Raw genomic sequence first — 20,968 nt, 5'->3', positions numbered from 1 at the left:
GTATTTACTTCAGTTCTGGTGTTAAACCCTATGGGGCCCACATGGGATTTGGATCAACACTGTAAAGAATACCGCCCAGGGTGGGTAGGGAGAATGCAAGGACTAACTAGAAATAAAAAAATATTGTTATTTTCATGTATGTTCATTTACCCTCATTCCCTCCTCTATCAGCTTGTATTGTTTACTTTCTAATAAACCTTTATTAATTTCTTTATTAGAATTTTTGTTCAGCGCTGGACCTACCCAGAAAGTCTTGGTGCACCTTACAAGGTTGAAAGATTAAAAAGGTCAGAGGTGATATCCAAGTTACAAAATGTTTTCATGTGAGCATAGAAAGGTTTTGTTGGATAAGTGGTAGCAGGGGAGATGGAGGGCAGGGTTATCTGTAGGTAAACAGGTATGTTTTGACACGCTTTCTGAAAGTGGAGATGGAGGGTGGAGTGTGGAGTGTGGATGTGGAGACGTAGGGTGTTACAAGCCCTAGGGGCCCAGTCTGTAAATGTTTGTTTTTGTGTGCATATTAGTTTGCAGAGTGAAATGTGTATGAGATGCAGGCTTGCTTGTCTGGTGTTGCGTGGATAATGGGATTGCGTTTGTCGTGAAGGTAAAATGGGGTATTGTGGTGGATGGCTTTGAAAACAGTGCAGACTCCTTTGAAGGCAATAATTATTTTATTTATTGAGCATTTGTTAGGAGTCTATGCAACTCAACAGTGTTTCCAGGCGCCACAAGACAAACGTTGGGAGGCAACAAAGGGAGTAAAACAATAGAAAAAAAAGAAAGCAGTAAACAATCAAACTATCATGGTCCTACTAGGCCTTGTGCCATTAGGACGTTCAAGTGCAGTGGTGAAAGGGACAGGGGCGAGGGAAGGGAGGGAGAGGATGCAGCGTAAGGGCAAGTGCTAGAGTGAGCCTGGGAGGGGTGGGAGGTGGGGGAGTGCGGGTGTCCCAGCGGGAGGTGCACATCTGCCCAGCCAGAGGTGCACCTACACCCAGCCGCAGGTGCACCTACGCCCAGCCGGGGGTGCACCTACGCCCAGCCGGGGGCCCCGGGAAGTGCTGAGGGGGGAGGGGGTGCTGGTGTCGACTGGACAGAGGGCCTGGTAATCTATGCGACTCATGAAGGACCAGGCCGCCAGTCTCAGCGGCAGTGGGGTGGTTAGCAGGGGAGGGTGAGAGGAAAGGAGGTAGAGAAGAGCTTTGAGCAGTTTCCAGAACTTAAGGAGGTCCAGCTCAAGTCTGAGATGGGCAGGAGGCTTATCCAAAGAGTGTCGCCAGCCGTGGAGAGAGACCTGCCCCCCCACTCTGCTTTGAGAAGCGTTTGATCAGCTGAGAGTTTAAGCTTGAAGAGCAGAGAGATCGAGCTGGGAGGTGTATGGGGAGAAAGAGTTGGAGATAGCGGGGTCCCAGGCCCCAGAAAGCCTTGTGGATTATGCAGAGGGTCTTGAATTTGATACTTGCGGCCACCAAGTGCCAGTAGAGATATTTTAGGGCTGGACAGATGTGGACTCTGGGCTTGAGGCCAAGGATAAGTCTTGCAGACCTATTCTGGATTAGTTGAACAGGGCAGAGGGAGGAAAGATGCAGATTGAGAAGAGGCTGTTGCAGTAGTCCAGCATGGAGATGAGCTCTGGAGACATTGAGCTTCTGGGGAAAGGTAAGGAGAGGAAGAATGTGGGCCTCCTTGACAAGGTCCAAGACGTACGGGATGAAGTAGGGAGAGGAGTAGAAGATGACTGACATTTTTGGTCTCACTGGAGGGCGAGGGTAAAGGGGCAAAGGAGGGCGGCCAGAGGGCAGGAGGTAAACAGGGCGCAGGTCTCCCAATAAGATGGATCTCAGTCTTACTGACATTAAGGCAGAGGTCATTAGCAGCACACCAGGCCTGAATAGCAGTCAGACAATCGGCAATGAGAGAGGAGGAGGAGGATGTAGTAGAGGGAAGCTTGATGGAAAACTGTGTGTCATCAGCATAGCACTGGAAATGCGGAGGGAAGGAGATCAGGTGGGTAAGAGGGGTGAGAAAGATATTGAAAAGCCACGGTGAAAGGATAGAGCCCTGGGGAATGCTGCAGGTAGAAAGTTAAGTGGTGGAGGAGAAAGGTCCCAGTTGCACCTTGGAAGGGCAGTTGGTTAGGAAGGTGGTCAGCCAATCAGTGGCTGGTCCGTGATGCCGAGGATGTCACGCAGCCTTGTTATGAGGATAGAAGAACAAGTTACTCTCTTATCTGGTAACGTTCTTTCGATGGGATAGTCCGACGACGTATTCCATATCTATGACAGGTAATGGCCACAGCTGTGCTGCTTCGGAAAATTTTCGGCGTCTGCGTCCTGCGTCGATGATGTCGATGCGCCGTCCCCGAGGACCTCCTCCGACGGCCGATGTCACCCGATGTGATAAGTAGGACGCACGACGCCTGTAGCCTCAGTTGTAGTTTTTTCCCCAGAACGTGTGACACCAGTTTTCTGCCAGTCAGACACACAAGACCTTGCGGAACGCAAGCTGCAATCGCATAAGAAATTCTGCAGCGGGGAAGGTAGGGAGGGAGCGATATGGAATACGTCGTCGGACCATCCCATCGAAAGAACATTACCAGGTAAGAGAGTAACTTGTTCTTCGAGGGGATTGGGTCCTCCGACGTATTCCATATCTATGACAGACTCCCAAAGCAGTACCAAAGAAGGAGGTGGGAAAAGAATTTAGAACACAAATTTAGCATGCCCAATCAAATTGCGGAATAAAGGACTGCCTTGCCAAAGGCCAGATCCTGCCCTCGGATGGAATCGAGGGAGTAGTGACGTACAAAAGTATGCACCGAAGCCCAGGTGGCTGCATCACAGATGTGACGAATAGGAACACCCCTCTGCAGGGCAGTAGACGCAGCCACTCCCCTAGTAGAATGGGCCCGCAAGCCAGCCGGAGGGTCCTTACCCGCCAAGCGCTAACACTCGGAGATAGATAAAATAATCCAACGAGACAAAGTCGGTTTCGTCACAGCTTGTCCCAAACGCTTTCCAGCTTAACCAATGAAAAGCTGATCGTCCACTCTGACCCGGGACATGCGCGAAATATAAAAGCTAAACGCTCTCCTAGGATCAAGCCTATGGAGCCTCTCCTCTTCCTTACCAGGATGTGGAGGAGGATAGAACGCCGGAAGAACAACCTTCTGGCCTAAATGAAATTCCGAAACCACCTTCGGAAGAAAGGAAGGACGAACTCGAAGGACAACCCTGTCCTTATGAAACATAGTGAAGGGTGGCTTAGCTGAAAGTGCCTGTAACTCACTCGCTCTGCGAGCGGAAGTATCCGCAACCAAAAACACAGTATTCAGAGTTAACAGTCTCAAAGGGCAAGAATGCAAAGGCTCAAACGGAGCACCCATAAGAAACTTAACAAGGTTCAAATCCCAACCGGGCACCAGAAAAGGTGACGGAGGGAACACATTAGTGAGCCCTTTCAAAAACTGAGAAATTAAAGGAATCTTAAAATAGGAACATTCTTGAGACGAGCGCTTAAAGATGGACAGCGCCGCCAGGTAACCTTTAATGGTCCCCACTTGCAAGCCCCTTTGGGCCAAGGAAAGCAAAAAAGACAGAACCATGGGAATGTCACACTCAAAAGGATCCACATTCTTAATTCTGCACCAGTCGCAGAACTTCCGCCAACGGTACAGAGACAGCAACACCTCCATCACATCTTCAGGGAGGTCCCAATCCTTATACCTCAACCTTTCAGAAGCCAAGCGTGAAGGTTGAGGGATCTGACCTCTGGATGGAGAACTTGACCCCCCCCCCCCTACCATGAGAGCAGATCGTCTCGGTGGGGAAGGCGACGAGGAGGGCAGATGGACAAGTCGAGAAGGTCCGGGTACCATGTCCTCAATGAGCATCATCCGGGAACCAAACCTCTGCAACCTCCGCAGTACTTGCGGGATGACGGGGACTGGAGGAAACGCGTACAGCAGTGGGAATGACCACTCCACCACGAACGCGTCTCCTAAGGCTCCTTTTGAGGAAATTCCCGCGAGCAGAACCTTTCGCAGTTCCGGTTGACACTGGATGTGAAGAGATCCACTTGAGGAGTCCCCCAAAGGGCGAAGATCTCCAGGAGAATCTCCTGAGCCAACTCCCACTCATAAGAGATCGTGCTCTGCCTGCTCAGAGCGCCCGCTGTCGTCTCCGGCCAGAGGAACAGCCGAGATCGAAACTTCCTGCTGGATGGCCCAGAACTCGAGCTGCATCGCCTCCGTGCACAGAGGAAGTGACCCGCCCCCCCCCCCTTTTTGTTCAGGTAGTGCATGGCCACCGTGTTGTCCGTTAAAATCAGGACACTCTTTCCTCGCACAGTCGGCAGAAAAGCCTTCAGGGATAGCCTGACGGCCCTCAGCTCCAACAGATTGATATGGAGTCTGGACTCCGACAGAGACCAACGACCGCTGACTGTCAACTCGTTGGCATGAGCTCCCCATCCTGTGAGTGATGCGTCCATCACGATCGTCACCTCCGGCCAGGGCAGCCAAAATGGGGCCCCCTTCATCAGATTGCCTTCGACGGCCCACCACAGAAGGTCCTGGGCGACCGAGGGCGGCACCTGAACAGGGTCCGACATCCTGCCGGAGGACTGAGACCACTGGAGCTTGAGTGCCCATTGCAAAGATCTCATCCGCAACCTGGCCTCTGGCATCAGAAGAATGCAGGATGCCATGAGGCCGAGCAGTCTCAAGAACTCGAACGCCGGGAGCGTCTGGGCAAGTTTAAACTTGTGCACCATCTGCTGAATGTGAAGAGCCCTCACCTGGGGAGGAAAACACAGCCCCAGAGATGTGTCGAGCACTGCTCCGATGTACTGGAGCCGCTGTGTTGGCGTCAAATGGGACTTCTTTAAATTGAGGGAGAAGCCCAGCCTGTGAAGGGAGTGGCAGGTGACGGACAGATGATCCAGGACTTGCTCGGGAGAGCTCCCCCTGATCAACCAATCGTCCAGGTAGGGGTAGACGTGAATCCCCCCTTTCCTGAGATGCGCTGCCACCACCACCATGAGCTTGGTGAAAACCCTTGGGGCGGAGGTCAATCCGAACGGCAGGACCCGAAACTGAAAGTACGAGTTGCCAACCGCGAACCTCAGGTACTTCTTGTGCTTGGGATGGATCGGCACATCGAAGTAAGCGTCCTTGAGGTCGAGAGACACCAACCAGTCCTGAAGCTGAAGGGCCTCGAGGACTTGAGAGAGAGTAACCATCTTGAACTTGTCCTTCCTGAGGAGTTTGTTCAAACCGCGCAAGTCCATGATGGGTCTCAATCCCCCATCTTTCCATGAAATCAAAAAATAAGGGGAATACCATCCCTTGTTCCTCTCTGCTACAGGCACCAGTTCTATGGCGCCTTTCTCCAGCAAGGCTTGAATTTCCTGTGCAAGGAGCGGATCCGGTCTCTTCAAAGAGAGGTTCCCAGGTGGATTGTCGTGAGGCCTCTGCCGAAAAGGAAGACAGTAGCCGAGGGTTATGATCTCCAGAACCCACACATCTGAAGTAATGGCACGCCACTCTACAAGATGCTGCGCCAGCCTTCCCCCAACCGGCGAACCATGGGACCTGGCCTCATGACTGAGTGGTAGTGGCTGCGGCGTTGCCTGAGGGCAAAGAGGCAACTGCCCGAGCGGCCTTGGCACCTCGAAATACCCTGTTTTCCACCTCTGGCACTCTTACGGTGGCCTCTTTGACTGACAGCTCCTCTCGCTTTACTGAAGGACGAGTAATAGAAAGGAACCACCCCTCCATTGTTGTCCCCTAGGACGAAAAGGCGGAGGTTGTAGAACTGCAGCGCCCAACGACTTTGCTGCAGCTTTGGAGGTCTGCAACCTCTCAAGGCTCTCGTCACCCTTGCTGCCAAAAAGATGTTCACCATCAGACAGCATGTTGAGGAGCCGGGACTGCACATCAGGAGTGAACCCCAACTTCTGCAACCATGCAAAACTGCGTATTACGGTGCTCGCCGACATGGACCGGCTGACACAATCTGCCATGTCCAAACCCGACAGAACGGCCTCACACATGGCATCCTTGCCATCCTGAACCATAGCAAGGAAACCATCCCGTTCGTCCCCTTTCGGGAATATGTTCAGCCGCTAATGCAACACAGTTCCACAGAGTGTGTGAAACGAGACAAGGCACATACAGAGTTGGCCGCCTGAAGCGCCATACCCCCTGAAGAAAACACTTTCTTCGCCCAGCTATCAAAACGTTTGTCGTCCCTATCCAGAGGGATGGTACAATACGACGCCTGCTTTTCCGGGGCTGTAGCTGCCTGCACCACAAAACTCTCCGGAGTGGGGTGCCTGGACAAGTAGCAGGGGTTGCTACTGGCTCGACGGTATTTTTGCGACAAAGACTTGCCCACTGCCGGGAGACTCTCCGGAGCAGTCCAAGCCGCCGCCACCCTTCTCTGCAGAGCCATATGAAACGGCAGTACCAGGTCAGTGGGGGGACCAAGATCAAGGATGTCCGTGAGATCATCCTGAACAAACTCCCCTGGGGGGGCCGACCATCCCAAGTACTCGGTGACTCGAGACATAAGGCGCCGGTACGAAGAATCGGCATGGGTGCCAGGCTCCGGCCCCCAAAACTCCACCTCCGCAGAGGTGTCCAGTCCACTGGCATCATGCAGTGACTGCCTCAGGTCATCAAATTGGCTTTGGGCCGAGAGAAGCTCATCATCAGGCACCCTAACCGGAACCAAGCCCTCATCAGAGCCCTCATCCCCCTCTGAAATGTACTCCAGGCGGTGAGAGTAAGACACCTGGGGACCAAAGCTATGCCTGACCTTAGCCAGAGCCTTTCTAGGGGCTACCCCTGTGCCACGGGGCCCCTCTGACACCACCGCCTCCAAAGGCGTTGAGGGCGAACAAGTCGGCGTCAAGCGAGTCGGCGTCAACGTCAGCCGCAACGCCGCCAGCACCGGCGGCGTCGACACAGGCCTCGAAGCCAGGGCTCCAAGCGTGTCTTTCGACGACCTAGGCGCTGACAGCGTCGACAACCCCCTCGAAAGCGGAGCCTCGAGAGAGGTCTACGACCTCGGTGCCACAGGCATCGATGTCTTCCTCGAAGATGGCACAGGATCACGCGGTCTCGAGCGCATCGAGCACCGGGACCTGGAACGGGCATGGCGAGAACGGTTAGCCTTGTCCGAGCGGGACCTCTCCCGCGAACCGTGCCGACCACCCGAGCCCGACGGCTTGCGAGCGGTGTCTCTCGACCGCTCACGACTGACCCCACTCGGAGGCGCGGACAGACCGGTGCCCTGCGATTCAAGAATCGCCAACATCTTCTTCCCGAAGGAAGCCCATTCCTCCGGTGTCGCTTGCATGGTGGGATAAGCGACCCGCCGACGGGCGGAGTCCTCGGAAGAGGACGGGGAAGGCGACCGATGCCGGCGCTTACGGGAATGCCTCGAAGAGGCAGAGGCGTGGCGAGACCGACTCCTGGAAGGAGACCCACTGGACCTCCGACGATGACGCGGAGAGTCGTCTCTCGAATCATCCGTCGAAAGCCCCGCAGACCTCGACTTCCTGGGCTTAGACACCCTACCTACTGACAAACTTCTTCTTGCGCTCCCGCAAGGCCTTGGCCATGAGCGACTGCCAGTCGACACAGTCGTCCATGTCGTGGGACTCCCCGAGGCACCAGAGGCAGGCATCGTGCAAGTCTGTTACCGACATCTTGGACCCACAGTCCCTGCATTTCTTGAAGCCCGGACGCGGTGTTGAAGACGAGGTAGACATCGTCATGAACAGGTTTACACAAAAACTGAACGGGTTCAAAGAACCGAGAAGAATACAACAAACTCCAAAGAGTCGAGGCGTACCGAGTTTCACGAAGCAAACACGTTTGCGGAAAAAACGGAACTGAGGCTACGGGCGTCATGCATCCTACTTATCACATCGGGTGACGTTGGCCGTCGGAGGAGGTCCGCGGGGACGGCACATCGACATCATCGACGCAGGACGCAGATGCCGAAAGTTTTCTGAAGAAGCACAGCTGTGGACATTACCCGTCATAGATATGGAATACGTCGGAGGACCAATCCCCTCGAATGGTTGACCGTGTCAAAGGCAGAGGATGGATCGTGGAGGATGAGGGTAGCAAGAGAGTTGGAGTCAAGATTTGCAAGTAGATCTTCACGGGTGTTCAGGAGAGCAGTTTCCGGGCCTCTGGATGCCCGGAATCCAGACTGATGATCATGAAGGCAACCATCAAGTTCAGTATGATGGATCAGTTGGGGGAAGACCAACTTTTTCAAGAGTTTGCCCAGCAAGGGTGTGGTAGAGATGGGGTGATAGTTAGTCAGGAGGAAGGGTCAGCAGACGGCTTTTTTAGGAGAGGGCGCACAAGGGAGTGCTTGAGGGATAGAGGGAAATAAGCCAGTGGTCAAGGAAGGGTTAAGGAGATTGGCTAGAGCCAGGGCGAGAGAGTAGATGTTGTCCTTGATAGTTCTGAAAGAACAGGGGAGCACCTGTTTGGATGAGACCATCATAGAGCTGACAACTTTAGAGACCTCATCAGGTGCTATGGGCAAGAAGGAGGCGGGGCAGGGTGGCCAAGGGAAGTATGACAGCAGGAGGGGGATTGGGGGTGGTGGAGGGTGAGCACAGGATGTCCTGAGTTTTAGATGTGAAATGGGAAGATAGGACAATGCAGATAGCCTGGGAAGGAGGGAGAGAGGTATAGACTCAATTTCGATTGCTGAGTTCCTTGCAGATTTTGGAAAGTTCTGCCGTATTATTACTGTTATGGGGAGCAATTGGAGTTTGGTTGATGTGTGAATGTTTGGGTAGGTGTAGGATAAATCTGGCTGCTGCATTTTGTATGGTTTGCAGGGGGCAAGGGTGCTGCCAAGAAGTCCAGTGAGGAGAGTATTGCCGTAGTCCAGCTTGGAGAGAACTAGTGCTTGGACTGCTATGCTGAAGTCATCAGGAAGAAGGAGGCATCTGATCTTACGTAGGAGCTGTAGTTGTAGATTGCATACTTATGGTGTTTAAATAAAAGGTGGGTGTTGATGGTGAAGGCCAGGGATATGACAGGCTTGTGGAGGGTTGTGTGTGGGTTGTCCATGGCAAGACCTTTGATCCATGGCTAGAGTTCAGGTTTGGGTCGGCGCTGGGAGGGATGGGCAGATGAGGAGGTATTCCACTTTGGCACGGCTGAGCTTGAAGACGTGGGTGGACATCCAGGTGGTGATGGTGGAGCACAGCTTTTGAGGATGTGGATTTCTGTTTCTACTTATGTAGTAGAGTGTGTTATTCTTTTATGTTATATATTTATGTTTGTGCAGGTAGAGAAAGGGCCCCACCCAAATTCATAATGATGACTGATAATGTATGCCACATGTCCAAATTAAAGCAGAATAATGTACAGTGGGGATTCCAGACAATTCGTCCCCTCTTCCCAGGGAGGAGCCATCCCTTTTGGACTGGGAAGCTGAGCCTGCCAACAACCATCTAGGGGACAGGGCAAGCGGGAACCCACTGGGGGGTGACCCTCTATTTTCCCATTATCCTACATTCGGTCTGCATGCAGTTTTATCAACAAGCGCATAAAATACATTTGACCTTTGATCACCACTGAAAATTGCACATTGTTGTCCACAGCGTTGATAAATTCCAGGCTTGACTTCTGTAAAAGTCACCTGGCAGGCACCACCGCTCTTACCCGAGCTTCAAGTTACACAGAATAATGCTGTACGCACCATCTTTGAGCTCTCGCGTCGCACACATATTTCTACATTTAGCCATACATTGGCTTCCTGTAAGGCAAAGAATCTCACACAAAGCTCTCACTTTAGCTCATAAGTGTCCAGTATACCTATCGGATCGCATTAAGAGCAAGACATCCACTAGAAATCTTCGGTCATCTGCAGCACCCACACTTGTCCAGCCAAGATTCAAACTGGCTCGTTTTGGTGGCACAAGCTTTGACGCCCAAGTCCCACTTCTTTGGAACTCCCTTCCTATCTCTATACGCCAAATGAAACACTTGAAACACTTGTGTATAGGCGCGTTATAAAGGCCATATCATATCATAAATGGAGGACTACTTGCCCTTTAAAAAGGCCATTAAGACTCACCTTTTCAATCTCAGTCTTGATTAAGCTGCTACCTGTTCTCTCTTGTTCCCTCCTGGTCTGACTTCTTTGCGTGTCTGTGCGTCTTGTCTGGTTTTGTGTGTGCCCTGAGGCCTACGGGCATGTAGCGCAGTATAAAAATTCAAATAAATAAAGAGACAGGTGGTCCCTAAGGAGGGACAGCAGTTACCACTATCCCCAAGTACTAGCTTTGTTGGCTACATAAGAGTTGAAGTATCTAATGACTGGAAAATGCCTTTAGGTATAGTTGGTGTGTTTTCTGACCCCCTGGTTGTTCGGAGTCAGCTGGGATTGAGCAATCCGTGGGAAGACCTACCCCCTGGCAGGCAGATAAAGTGCTTATCGAGGATAGGCAAGGGAGAGAGACATCTGCAGAACAGAACGGATGCAGAACCCCTTCACCTTGGGGGAAGGGAAGGAGGAAGAGAGCTCATGCCAAGCGTGGTGGGACAGATTGAGGCAGGGCCTGCAGAATGCCAATAAGCTTACTGTAAAAAGCTGAGAACACCAGGACAGGAACAAACTCAAGCCAAGAACCTGAGACCCAAGATGAACTGGGGAACGGGGACTGCAGAGACCTAACAAGCCCAAGAGTGGCGCAACCTCCACCACTGTACATAGCATACAAGATGCTGAGGAGCCGGTGACGCTTACAGCAACATTCCCAATCTACCTGAGGACAAACGCAACAAAGCGAAAGGTACGCAGTGGCTTCAGGGGATGATTTAGGCAAAGACCAAACATACCCCAGGGTGGGGTGCGACCAAGCCAACCCTAGGGTGGAGTGGGAGAAGCCAAAGCCCAACAGGGGCATTAAGACACTGTACCCGAAGGCAGGTGCCTGAAACCATACACCAGGGTGGGGAGAGAGCAGCCAAAGCCTAAAGGAGGGGTGCCCCAAAGCCATACCCCAAGGCGAGGTGCACAGAACATAAACCATGGAAGAGTGAGAATCACTGTATGTTTAAGTGGGACAATCCCAAGACTGGGCATGAGAAACCAAATCCCTAAGCAGAGTGATCAAAACTATTCCCCCTGGTGAGGGACACAATGCCCAAACGTGGGTGCAGAACATATACCTGAAGGCAGGGTGAAAAGAACCAAAATCCGAGACCACCTGAAATTCCAAGGACCTCCACTGGGGCTTGCCTGTAAAGGAAACCGGGGAGACCCTCATTGCTGAAGGGGGAGAGAAAAGGACACAGATGAAATAGTTCCCTGATGGGATGAAAGAGACACACGCACATACTTGTTGCAACCACATAAAATAAAGACTGACTGGAACAGACACTCCAGTTTAGACTCTGTGGAAATGGCGAGCAGATCCACTGAGAGAAACGCTCAGAGGTGGGGGTAAAAAAAATAACAACCACCATTCCAGTGTAAAAGTCAAGATTCTATGTGCATCTTATGTTGAGTTATTTATTCATTTGTAATAGTGGTTGGGAAAGAGTGCAGATTAGGATAGGTTTGGACAGAGGACTTTCTTAGTGTTGCATTGACATCCTTATGAGGACCCTTTTGGCGGCCTTTTCTTTTCTTTAGGATAAAATCTTAGACATAGGGATAGTTCAGGTTATTTTGGTGAGAAATAAAAGTCGCTCACAATGCCTCCTAATCCGTCTCCCAATTCTGATCTACCACAGTACACATTTTAATAATTAATTTGAAGAAATTGAAAAACAGATTACGAAGAAAGTACTGGTTTACACATTAAGCAAGCAAGTTCCAGAAGCACAAAAGAAAATCAGTCCTTTGCATGATCTATGTAGGAACAATGTATTTAATTCATAAAAACAACAGTAACTCTGTAATTCATAAAATTAATAAAGGCACTACACCAGGGAATGGCTATTGAGAGGATAAACTTACCATCCGCAGATTTTGGGTGGTCCTTGTTTCCACAGCTCTTAGTATCTCTCTAAATCGTCCAACTCCTCTTGTCAAGTTCCTGTAAAGATATAGTATATAGAAAAAGAAAAAACATTTTTTTTTACGCAGTTTCATATCAAGGATTTAGGTACACAAATCACTAAACTCTAATGTGGAAATCTTAAAACTGATGTATGTCACCATGAATGGAAATCAAATAGGTTTTTCTAAATCAAACTGATGCCAAGAAGCAGGGAATTATTTTCCTAAAGCTAACGGATGCCAAGAAACTGCCATGTTGCTTCCAAGTGTGGGGTGGCTGGTTTACTGTAGGGAGAAAATGAGACATTGAGGCTGTCTAAAATTGAAGTGAGGGCCCCCAGAAAAATGCATCACTTTACCTTTGATCTCCGCTTCTTACTAGCTACCATGACAAGGGTGTGTATTTGTATATTTCTAAAGCGCCTTACGCCAAAGCGCTGTACATGGAACAACAATACATAAAACATTAACGATATAACAGTGAAGCAATTACAATATGAATCGATAAAGCAATAAAACAGTGTGAAGCGCAATTAACTGAGTGGGATAGGGCGGACGGGGAGAGGGACAGGGTAGGGGGGGCAGTGGAAGAAGAGGGAAGGAGGAGGAAGGGGGAGGGAGGAGGAGGGAAGGTAGAAGAAGGGAGGGGCGAAAGTTGGGGATAAGAGTGGGAAAGGGGGTAGGTGGAAGGGGGAGGGATTTCAAGGCGGGGAATAGAGAAGGAGAGATTTAAGGGAACTACGGAATGAGGTGAAGGTGGGGGAAGAACGGATATCAAGAGGGAGTTCCAATGTAGGGGTGCTAAGAGTTGGAAGGAGCGAAAACAGGAGGAGGCACAGGGGGTGGGGGTGAAGTGAGGAGGAAATGGTCAGCGGAACGAAGGGAACGGGAGGGGGAGTAGAAGGAGAGAAGGGAGGAGAGATAAGGGGGGGGGCAAGACCATGGAGAGATTTGAAGACAAGGCATAGGAATTGGAATTTAAGTTGGGAGTGAAAGGGAAGCCAGCCAAGGTAGGAGAGAGAGGTAGAGATGGAGTCACGGGGGGTGAGGAGACAGAGGGTGCAAACAGCAGAGTGGTAGATGGATTTAAGAGGGGCAAGGTGAGAAGTAGGAAGTCCAAAGAGTAAGGAAGAGCTTATAGGATGTGCTTATAGGATACCAATAATTACTTGCTCCATTGAGAAACAGCACCCCACAAATTGCATGCAGTTTCACACATACTCCAGGAACTCCCATGTGAACTAATCAACAAGACCGGGTTTTAAATTACTTTAAATCAACAGCAGGTTGGATTGAAAGCTAATTTCTGACAAATCATGGAACTGCATATCAGAAATGCAAAGAGGTGCAAGTGGCTCATAAATATGATCAATCAAGCAAGAAGACTCAGCCGAGACAGACGTTTCAAAATGACAAGGGTCAAATGATAGGTTAAGTATTCTGAACGGCATGCTTATGTAATTTCCCTGCTGTAAATCAAATGAAGCCAAAATGAACCATCATTTTATTAAAAGTCTCTAATGTAACGTTTTATTTTCCCAACCACTGTCTGATTAATGCACAATGTTTATAAACCCATGGAGAATTTTACATAATATCTTGTAGTGTAAATATATCAAAACGCAGTGGTCCTTTTGTGTAGGGTTTAATGACACTTGTATCAGTTAAGCCCTGTTTTGTGCAGACTTCAACCCAGAGCAAACTAGCACCCACCCATGGGAGCACCTTTCAAGAAGATTCTTTAAAAAAAAAAGGTTAAAATAAGGTACTTCAACAGTAACGGCTGAAAGAACATCTGCTCTCTATCCAACACATAGTTCAAGAATGGCCCCCACGTCCATGTGAACTTAGGCAACTTCCCCTCTCCCATAGCTGTGAGCTTCTCCATCCCCCAGCAGTTTCCAAACCTTCACCCACCAGTATGATGTGTATGGCCCCTCTATGGTTTTCCAAAAGCGAGCTTGTGTGATTCGGGCTGCTGTGGGTAATTGGGAGATCAGGTGCGCTCTATGGCCCGTCATTGGGAACGACCCGTCGTCTGGGACGTCTCCCAGTAACAGAACTCGAGGGTCCATGGGAAGCAAGGCGCCAGTAATCCCTTTGATTTTTGATCACATTTCCAACCAGAACGATTGTATGAATGGGCAGTGCCACCACATGTGGGCCAGGTCCCTTCGCTCGCTGCATACGTGCCAGCATGTATCAGGGTAGGCAGGGTTCATTGCATGCAGTCTGCTTGGAGATAGGTACCAGAGGAAGCAAGGGTTGAGGGCTCCTTCCTTTAAGTTCTATTCCTGTTGGGATTATGGAAGCTGCTTGTCAGGTGACCCTATTGGTCAACCAGTGGTGGAGTTGTATATATCTAAAACTCTCAGATTCTGGCAGTTTGAATTTCTCCTTTCATTCTACGAAAGTTAGGGGTTTGGGGATTTACGTCGAAAATGGCGTTGAAGACTTCTTCAACGTCGAAGGCTTTGACGTCAAAGGCTTTGACGGTTGTAGCGTCAAAGGCTTCTTATGACTCCATGGAGTCTTTCGGCGATGATGGCGTCGATCCTGATGGAGCCTTTTCCTTCTGGGTAACCTCTGAGGGTGCTCAAAGGAGTTTTCTCCTGGACACCCAGGCACAAAGGTTTTCTCCCTTAACTTATTTTTGTCATGCCTGTCATGGCTCTTCTTCGAGGGGGTCGAGGCCGCTTTCTGAAATACTTCAAGGATCTTTAGTCTGAACTTCTCCCACTCGGCCGGTGAGGCCAATTTGGATGGGCACGAAAACCGTTACAGGAAGGAACTCAGCGGCGAAGACGGCAACCTGTGGCGCCTTTTCTTCGACTGCCATGAGGAAGATGACAAGTGGTATGATCCAATGAGTCATCGGGTCCTTCTAGATTTCTTCTGACAAGGAGTCATCGCTCGACTCGGAGGATCGCCTTTTCAGCGGGGTTGTCGAAGGGGTTTGCCCGGCAGCCAGCTTGCCTTTACGCTCTTTCAGGGCCTTCACTGTCATCGATAGGCAAGACCCACACTCAGACATTGCGTGAGAGGATCCCAGGCACCATAGGCATACCAGATGGGGGTCCATGAGGGACATTTTTGCCCCACAGTCATGGCACTTCTTGAACCCCGATCTCGGGTGTAAATGATGCTGACGACGAAGCCATTTCACTAAAATGAAAGGTTTCTTAGTCAAGGAACCGACATGCGCCGATAATCGGAAGCCTCATCTCTTCCGGAAAAGTGGAACTGAAGCCAACGTTCGCTGCGCGCGCTATATGCCATCAATGACGTCGACACTGAGACAGAGGCCGTTGAGGCACATTGAGTTGACTGACATCGACCGGCAGCGTCCCCTGCTGGAAAAAACTTCTGAAGCATCTAAAGCTGGATATGGAGATATCATAAAATGAGGAATATGTGTAAGGACACAATCAATTCAAAATCCAAAGTTGTAGGGCTACTAAAAAAACTTGTTTGTATTTCTAGAAGTTATTACTGTTTTAGTAATTATTTTGGTCCTTATTCCTTTTTCCTTGACCAACACAAGCTGAATAAAAAAATGATCAGCCCAAGGGCACGGATAAATGGAAAGATCAGTTATCAACATTTTATGTGTGGCTAGGTATTATCTCCGATGTTACTCTCTTACTTGGTAACGTTCTTTCTATGGGATGGTCCGACGACGTATTCCATATCTATGACAGTAATCACCACAGCTGTGCTGCTTCGGAAAATCTTTTGGTGTCTGCGTCCATGACATCTATACGCTGTCCTCGAGGGCCTCCGTCGAGCCAACGTCACCGGATGTTATAAGTAGGACGCACGAGGCCCGTAGCCTCAGTTGTAGTTTTTTCCCCAGAATGTGCAGCACAAAACCACTGCCAGCATGACCACAGAAAATCTTGCGGAAACATAAGCTGCAACCGCATAAGAAATTCTGTAGCCGGACAGGTAGGGAGGGATCGATATGGAATACGTCGTCGGACCATCCCATCGAAAGAACGTTGCCAGGTAAGAGAGTAACTTGTTCTTCGAGGGGATTGGGTCCTCCGACGTATTCCATATCTATGACAGACTCCCAAAGCAGTACCAACGTATGGAGGAGGGAAAAGAATATAGAATATAGAAATTCAGAAAGCCCAATCAAATTGCAGAGTAAAGGACCGCCTTGCCAAAGGCCAGATCCTGCCCATGGATAGAATCGAGGGAGTAGTGACGTACAAAAGTATGGACCGAAGCCCAAGTGGTTGCATCACAGATGTTACGAATAGGAACACCCCTCTGAGGGCAGTAGAGGCAGCCACACCCATAGTAGAAAAGGCCCGTAAGCCTACCAGAGGGTCCTTACCCGCCAAGCGGTAACATTCTGAAATTGCCAAAGTAATCCATCTAGACAAAGTCTGCTTAGTCACAGCTTGTCCCAAACGCCTTCCAGCGTAACCAATAAAGAGCTGATCGTCCACTCTGACCCGGGACATGCGAGAAATGTAGACACTCAAAGCTCTCGTAGGATCCAACCTATGGAGCCTCTCCTCTTCCTTATCAGAATGTGGAGGAGGATAAAATGCCGGAAGAATAACCTTCTGGCTCAAATGAAATTCCGACACCACCTTCGGAAGAAAGGAAGGATGACCTCCAAGGACAACCCTGTCCTTATGAAACACAGTGAAGGGTGGCTTAACTGAAAGTGCCTGCAACTCACTCACTCTGCGAGCGGAAGTGACCGCAACTAAAAACTATTAAGGGTTAATAGCCTCAAAGGACAAGAATGTAAAGGCACAAACGGAGCACCCATAAGGAATTTCAGAACACGGTTCAAATCCCATTCAGGCACCTGGAAAGGAGACGGCGGAAACACATTAGTAAGTCTGTTGAGAAACAGAAATTAAAGGAATTTTGAAATAAGAACACTCCTCAGACGAGCGCTAAAATATAGACAGCGCCGCCAGGTAACCTTTAACAGTACCCACTTGCAGGCCCCTGTGGGCCAAAGAAAGCAAAAAAGACAAAACCACAGGAATGCGACATGAAAAAGGATCCCCTGCACCAGTCGCAGAACTTTCTCCAATGGCAACGGTCCAGGGACTTAGTTGCCGGCCGTCTGGCCGAAAGCAACACCTCCATCACATCTTCAGGGAGGTCCCAATCCTTATACCTCAACCTTTCAGAAGCCAAGCAAGAAGGTTGAGGGATCTGACCTCTGGATGGATAACCTGATCCCCTCCCGTGAGAGCAGGTCGTCTCGGTAGAGAAGACGACATGGAGGGTAGATGGACAAGTCGAGAAGGTCCGGGTACCACATCCTCCGAGCCCAAGCCGGACAAATGAGGATCATCCGGGAACCGAACCTCTGTAACGTCCGCAGCACTTGCGGGATGACGGGGACTGGAGGAAACACGTACAACAGTGGGAAGGACCACTCCACAACGAACGCATCTCCTAAGGCTCCTTTTGGAGGAAATTCCCGCAAGCAGAACCTTTTGCACTTCCGGTTGACACTGCAGGCGAAGAGAACCAACTGAGGGGTCCCCCAAAGGGCAAAGATCTCCAGGAGAATCTCCTGAGCCAGCTCCCACCCGTGAGAGATTGTGCTCTGCCTGCTCAGAGCGTCCGCCGTCTTGTTTTCGTCTACGGCCAGATGAACTGCCGAGATCGAAACTTCCTGCTGGATGGCCCAGAACCAGAGCTGCACCGCCTCCCTGCACAGAGGAAGTGACCCTGCTCCCCCCTTTTTGTTGAGGTAGTGCATGGCCACTGTGTTGTCCGTCAGAATCAGGACATTCTTTCCTCGCACAGTCGGCAGAAAAGCCTTCAGGGCAAGCCTGATGGCCCTCAGCTCCAACAGATTGATATGGAGTCTTGACTCTGACAAGTCCATGATGGGTCTCAATCCTCCGTATTTCTTCGAAATCAAAAAATGAGGGGAATACCATCCCTTGTTCCTCTCCGCTACAGGCACCAGTTCTATGGTGCCTTTCTCCAGCAGGGATTGAATTTCCTGCGCAAGGAGCGGATCCGGACTCTTCAAAGAGAGTTTCCCTGGTGGATTGTCGTGAGGCCTCTGCCGAAAAGCAAGACAGTAGCCGTGGTCTATGATCTCCAGAAAGAAACAAAGATTAGGTGAAAACCCAATCATACAGCATACAGGAGCGGCTGTATGATTGGGTTTTCACCTAATCTTTGTTTCTTGCTGTATTTTTTGGGTTTGGGTGTCTCCAGGCCTTTTTCAGCCAGCTCCTGCATAGAGGATCTAACTTCCTAACAAAGACTTATTACACTAGAAACTTTTGATAACGCCAGAAGGATTCGATACTCCTGTGGTGCCCACTCAAATTTGCTTCCTATGATCTCCAGAACCCACACATCTGAAGTAATGGCACGCTTTACTGAAGGACGAGTAATAGCGAAAGGAACCTCCCCTCCATTGCTGTCCCCTAGGACGAAAAGGCAGAGGTTGTCGAACTGCAGCACCCAACGACTTCGCTGCAGCTTTGGAGGTCTGCAACCTATCAAGGCTCTCGTCAGCCTTGCTGCCAAAAAGATGTTCACCATCAAAAGGTATGTTGAGGAGCCGGGCCTGCACATCAGGAGCAAACTCCGACTTCCGCAACCACGCAAACCTGCGTATTACGGTGCTCGCCGCCATGGACCGGCTGACACAATCTGCCATGTCCAAACCCGACTGAACGGTCTCACACATGGCATCCTTGCCATCCTGTACAATAGCAAGAAAACCATCCCGTTCCTCCCCTTCGGGAATAAGTTCAGCCGCCAATGAAATACAGTTCCACAAAGTGTGCGTGAAACGTGACAAGGCACACACACACAGTTGGCTTCCTGTAAAGCCATACTCCCTGAAGAAAACAGTTTCTTCGCCCAGCTATCAAAATGCTTGTCGTCCCTATCAGGAGGGATGGTAGGGTACGACGCCTGCTTTGCTGGGGCCGTGGCCGCCTGCACCGCCAGACTCTCCGGAGTGGGGTGCGTGGTCAAGTAGCATGGGTCACTACCGGCTGGGCGGTATTTTTGCAGCAAAGACTTGCTCACTGCTGTGAGACTCTCCGGAGCAGTCTAAGCTGCAGCCACCCTTCTTTGCAAAGACATATGGAATGGCAGTACCGGGTCAGTTGGAGTACCTTGGTCGAGGATGTCCGTCAGGTCATCCTGCAGAAAATCCACAGGTGGCGCAGACTACCCCAAGTATTCCGTGACCCTCGACATAAGGCGCCGGTACGAGGACTCGGCATGGGTTCCAGGCTCAGGCCGACAGAACTCCACCTCCGCAGAGGTGTCCAGACCACTGGCGTCGTGCAGTGACTGACGCAGGTCCTCAATCTGGCTGTGACCAGACAAAATCTCGTCAGGCACCTCCTCATGCACCAAACCTTCCTCAGATCTCTCATCCCCCTCAGAAATAAAATCCAGAGGGTGGAAAGAGGGCACAGAAAAAGGGACAAAGACATGCTTAGCCGTGGCCAGAGCCTCTCTGGGGGGTTCCACCGTGCCACGGGGTACCTCCGACAAAGCAGCCTCGAAAGGCGTTGAGGGAATCGGCGTCAATGTTGAGGGAGGTGCCGACAACTTCAACGGCGTCGACACAGGCGTCGAGGGCGGAGCCCTGAGCGTGTCCTTCGACGGCCTAGGCGCCGATGGCGTCAACGACTTCCTTGGAGGTGGAGCCTCGAGAGTCCCTCGACGACCTCGACGCCGCAGGTGTCGATGTCTTCCTCGAAGACTGCACAGGCTCACGAGGTCTCGAGGGCGTCGAGGACCGGAACCTGGAATGGGCATGTCTAGAGTGAGCGACCGGGACCTCGAAGGCGCCCGGTGGTCGCGATGACTGCTCGAGCCCGAAGGCGGACAAGCGGTGTCTCTAGCACGGTCACGGCCGGCGTCCTTAGACGTTGCGGACGGACCGGAGCCCTGCGATTGAAAAATCGCCATCATCTCCTTTCGGAAGGAATCCCATTCCTCAGGAGTGGAATGATTGTTGGGACAAGCAACCCACCGACGGGCGGAGTCCTCGGATGAGGACTGGGAAGGCGACCTGTGACTGCGCTTCCGTGAGTGCCTCGAAGAGGCAGAGGAATGGCGAGACCGACTCCTGGACCGAGACTCCCCCGGACTCATGGCGACGATGTGGAGAGTCGCCCCTCGAATCGTCCGTCGAAAGTCCAGTGGATTGCGACTTCCGGGGCTTGGCCACCTTACCCACTGACAGCATCTTCTTACGCTCCCGCAAGACCTTCGATGTAAGCGACTGGCAGTCGACACAGTCATCTGGATCGTGGTCCTCCCCGGGGCACCAGAGCCAAGCGTTGTGCGTGTCCGTCAACGACATTTTGGACCCGCACACCCGACACTTCTTAAAACCCGACCGCGGGGTGGAAGAAGCCGAAGACAACATTTTCAATACACAAACTAGCAGGTTCGAAGAACCGAAAGAACAGGATTCAGTAGAACCGAGGCACGCCGAGATCTCCGAAGCGAACACGTTCACAGAAAAAACGGAACTGAGGCTACAGGCGTCGCGTGTCCTACTTATAACATCCGGTGATGTCGGCTCGACGGAGGCCCTTGGGGACAACCTATCGACGTCATTGACGCAGGACGCAGATGCCGAAAGATTTTCCGAAGTAGCACAGCTGTGGGGACTACTGTCATAGATATAGAATGCGTCAGAGGACCCAATCCCCTCGAAACCAAGGTTATTCAATGCCAGTTCTAGACCCCATGCTGCACGATCGGTTTGATTTCCCAACTGGGGGATTGAAATCACCCAGTTTCATTAACTTGGTAGTTAGTGGGTTTAAGTAATGGTAGTAATGAATTACATATTTGTGATGTTAAATCCGGCATGGCTGAAGGATGCTGATAAAGCACCACCAAATTAACAGTGGTCTCTGCATCAATCCTAA

The 20,968-nt window shown here is 50.8% G+C and overlaps 1 protein-coding gene across 2 annotated transcripts in view; it reads right to left on the bottom strand.

Annotated features, from left to right (window-relative positions):
• Positions 1–20,968, bottom strand: part of TTC7B (tetratricopeptide repeat domain 7B) — a 2,178,739-nt gene that overhangs the window by 1,423,322 nt on the left and 734,449 nt on the right. For both annotated transcript variants that reach the window (XM_069637452.1, XM_069637451.1), the window contains exon 6: positions 12,012–12,090. In XM_069637452.1, the coding sequence (XP_069493553.1) occupies positions 12,012–12,090 (79 nt within the window). The remainder of the gene's footprint in view (positions 1–12,011; positions 12,091–20,968) is intronic.

The sequence above is a fragment of the Ambystoma mexicanum genome, chromosome 14 (assembly GCF_040938575.1).
Source record: "Ambystoma mexicanum isolate Mex_15411 chromosome 14, UKY_AmexF1_1, whole genome shotgun sequence".
NCBI lineage: Eukaryota > Metazoa > Chordata > Amphibia > Caudata > Ambystomatidae > Ambystoma > Ambystoma mexicanum.
This window is presented reverse-complemented; position numbering and strand designations above follow the sequence as displayed.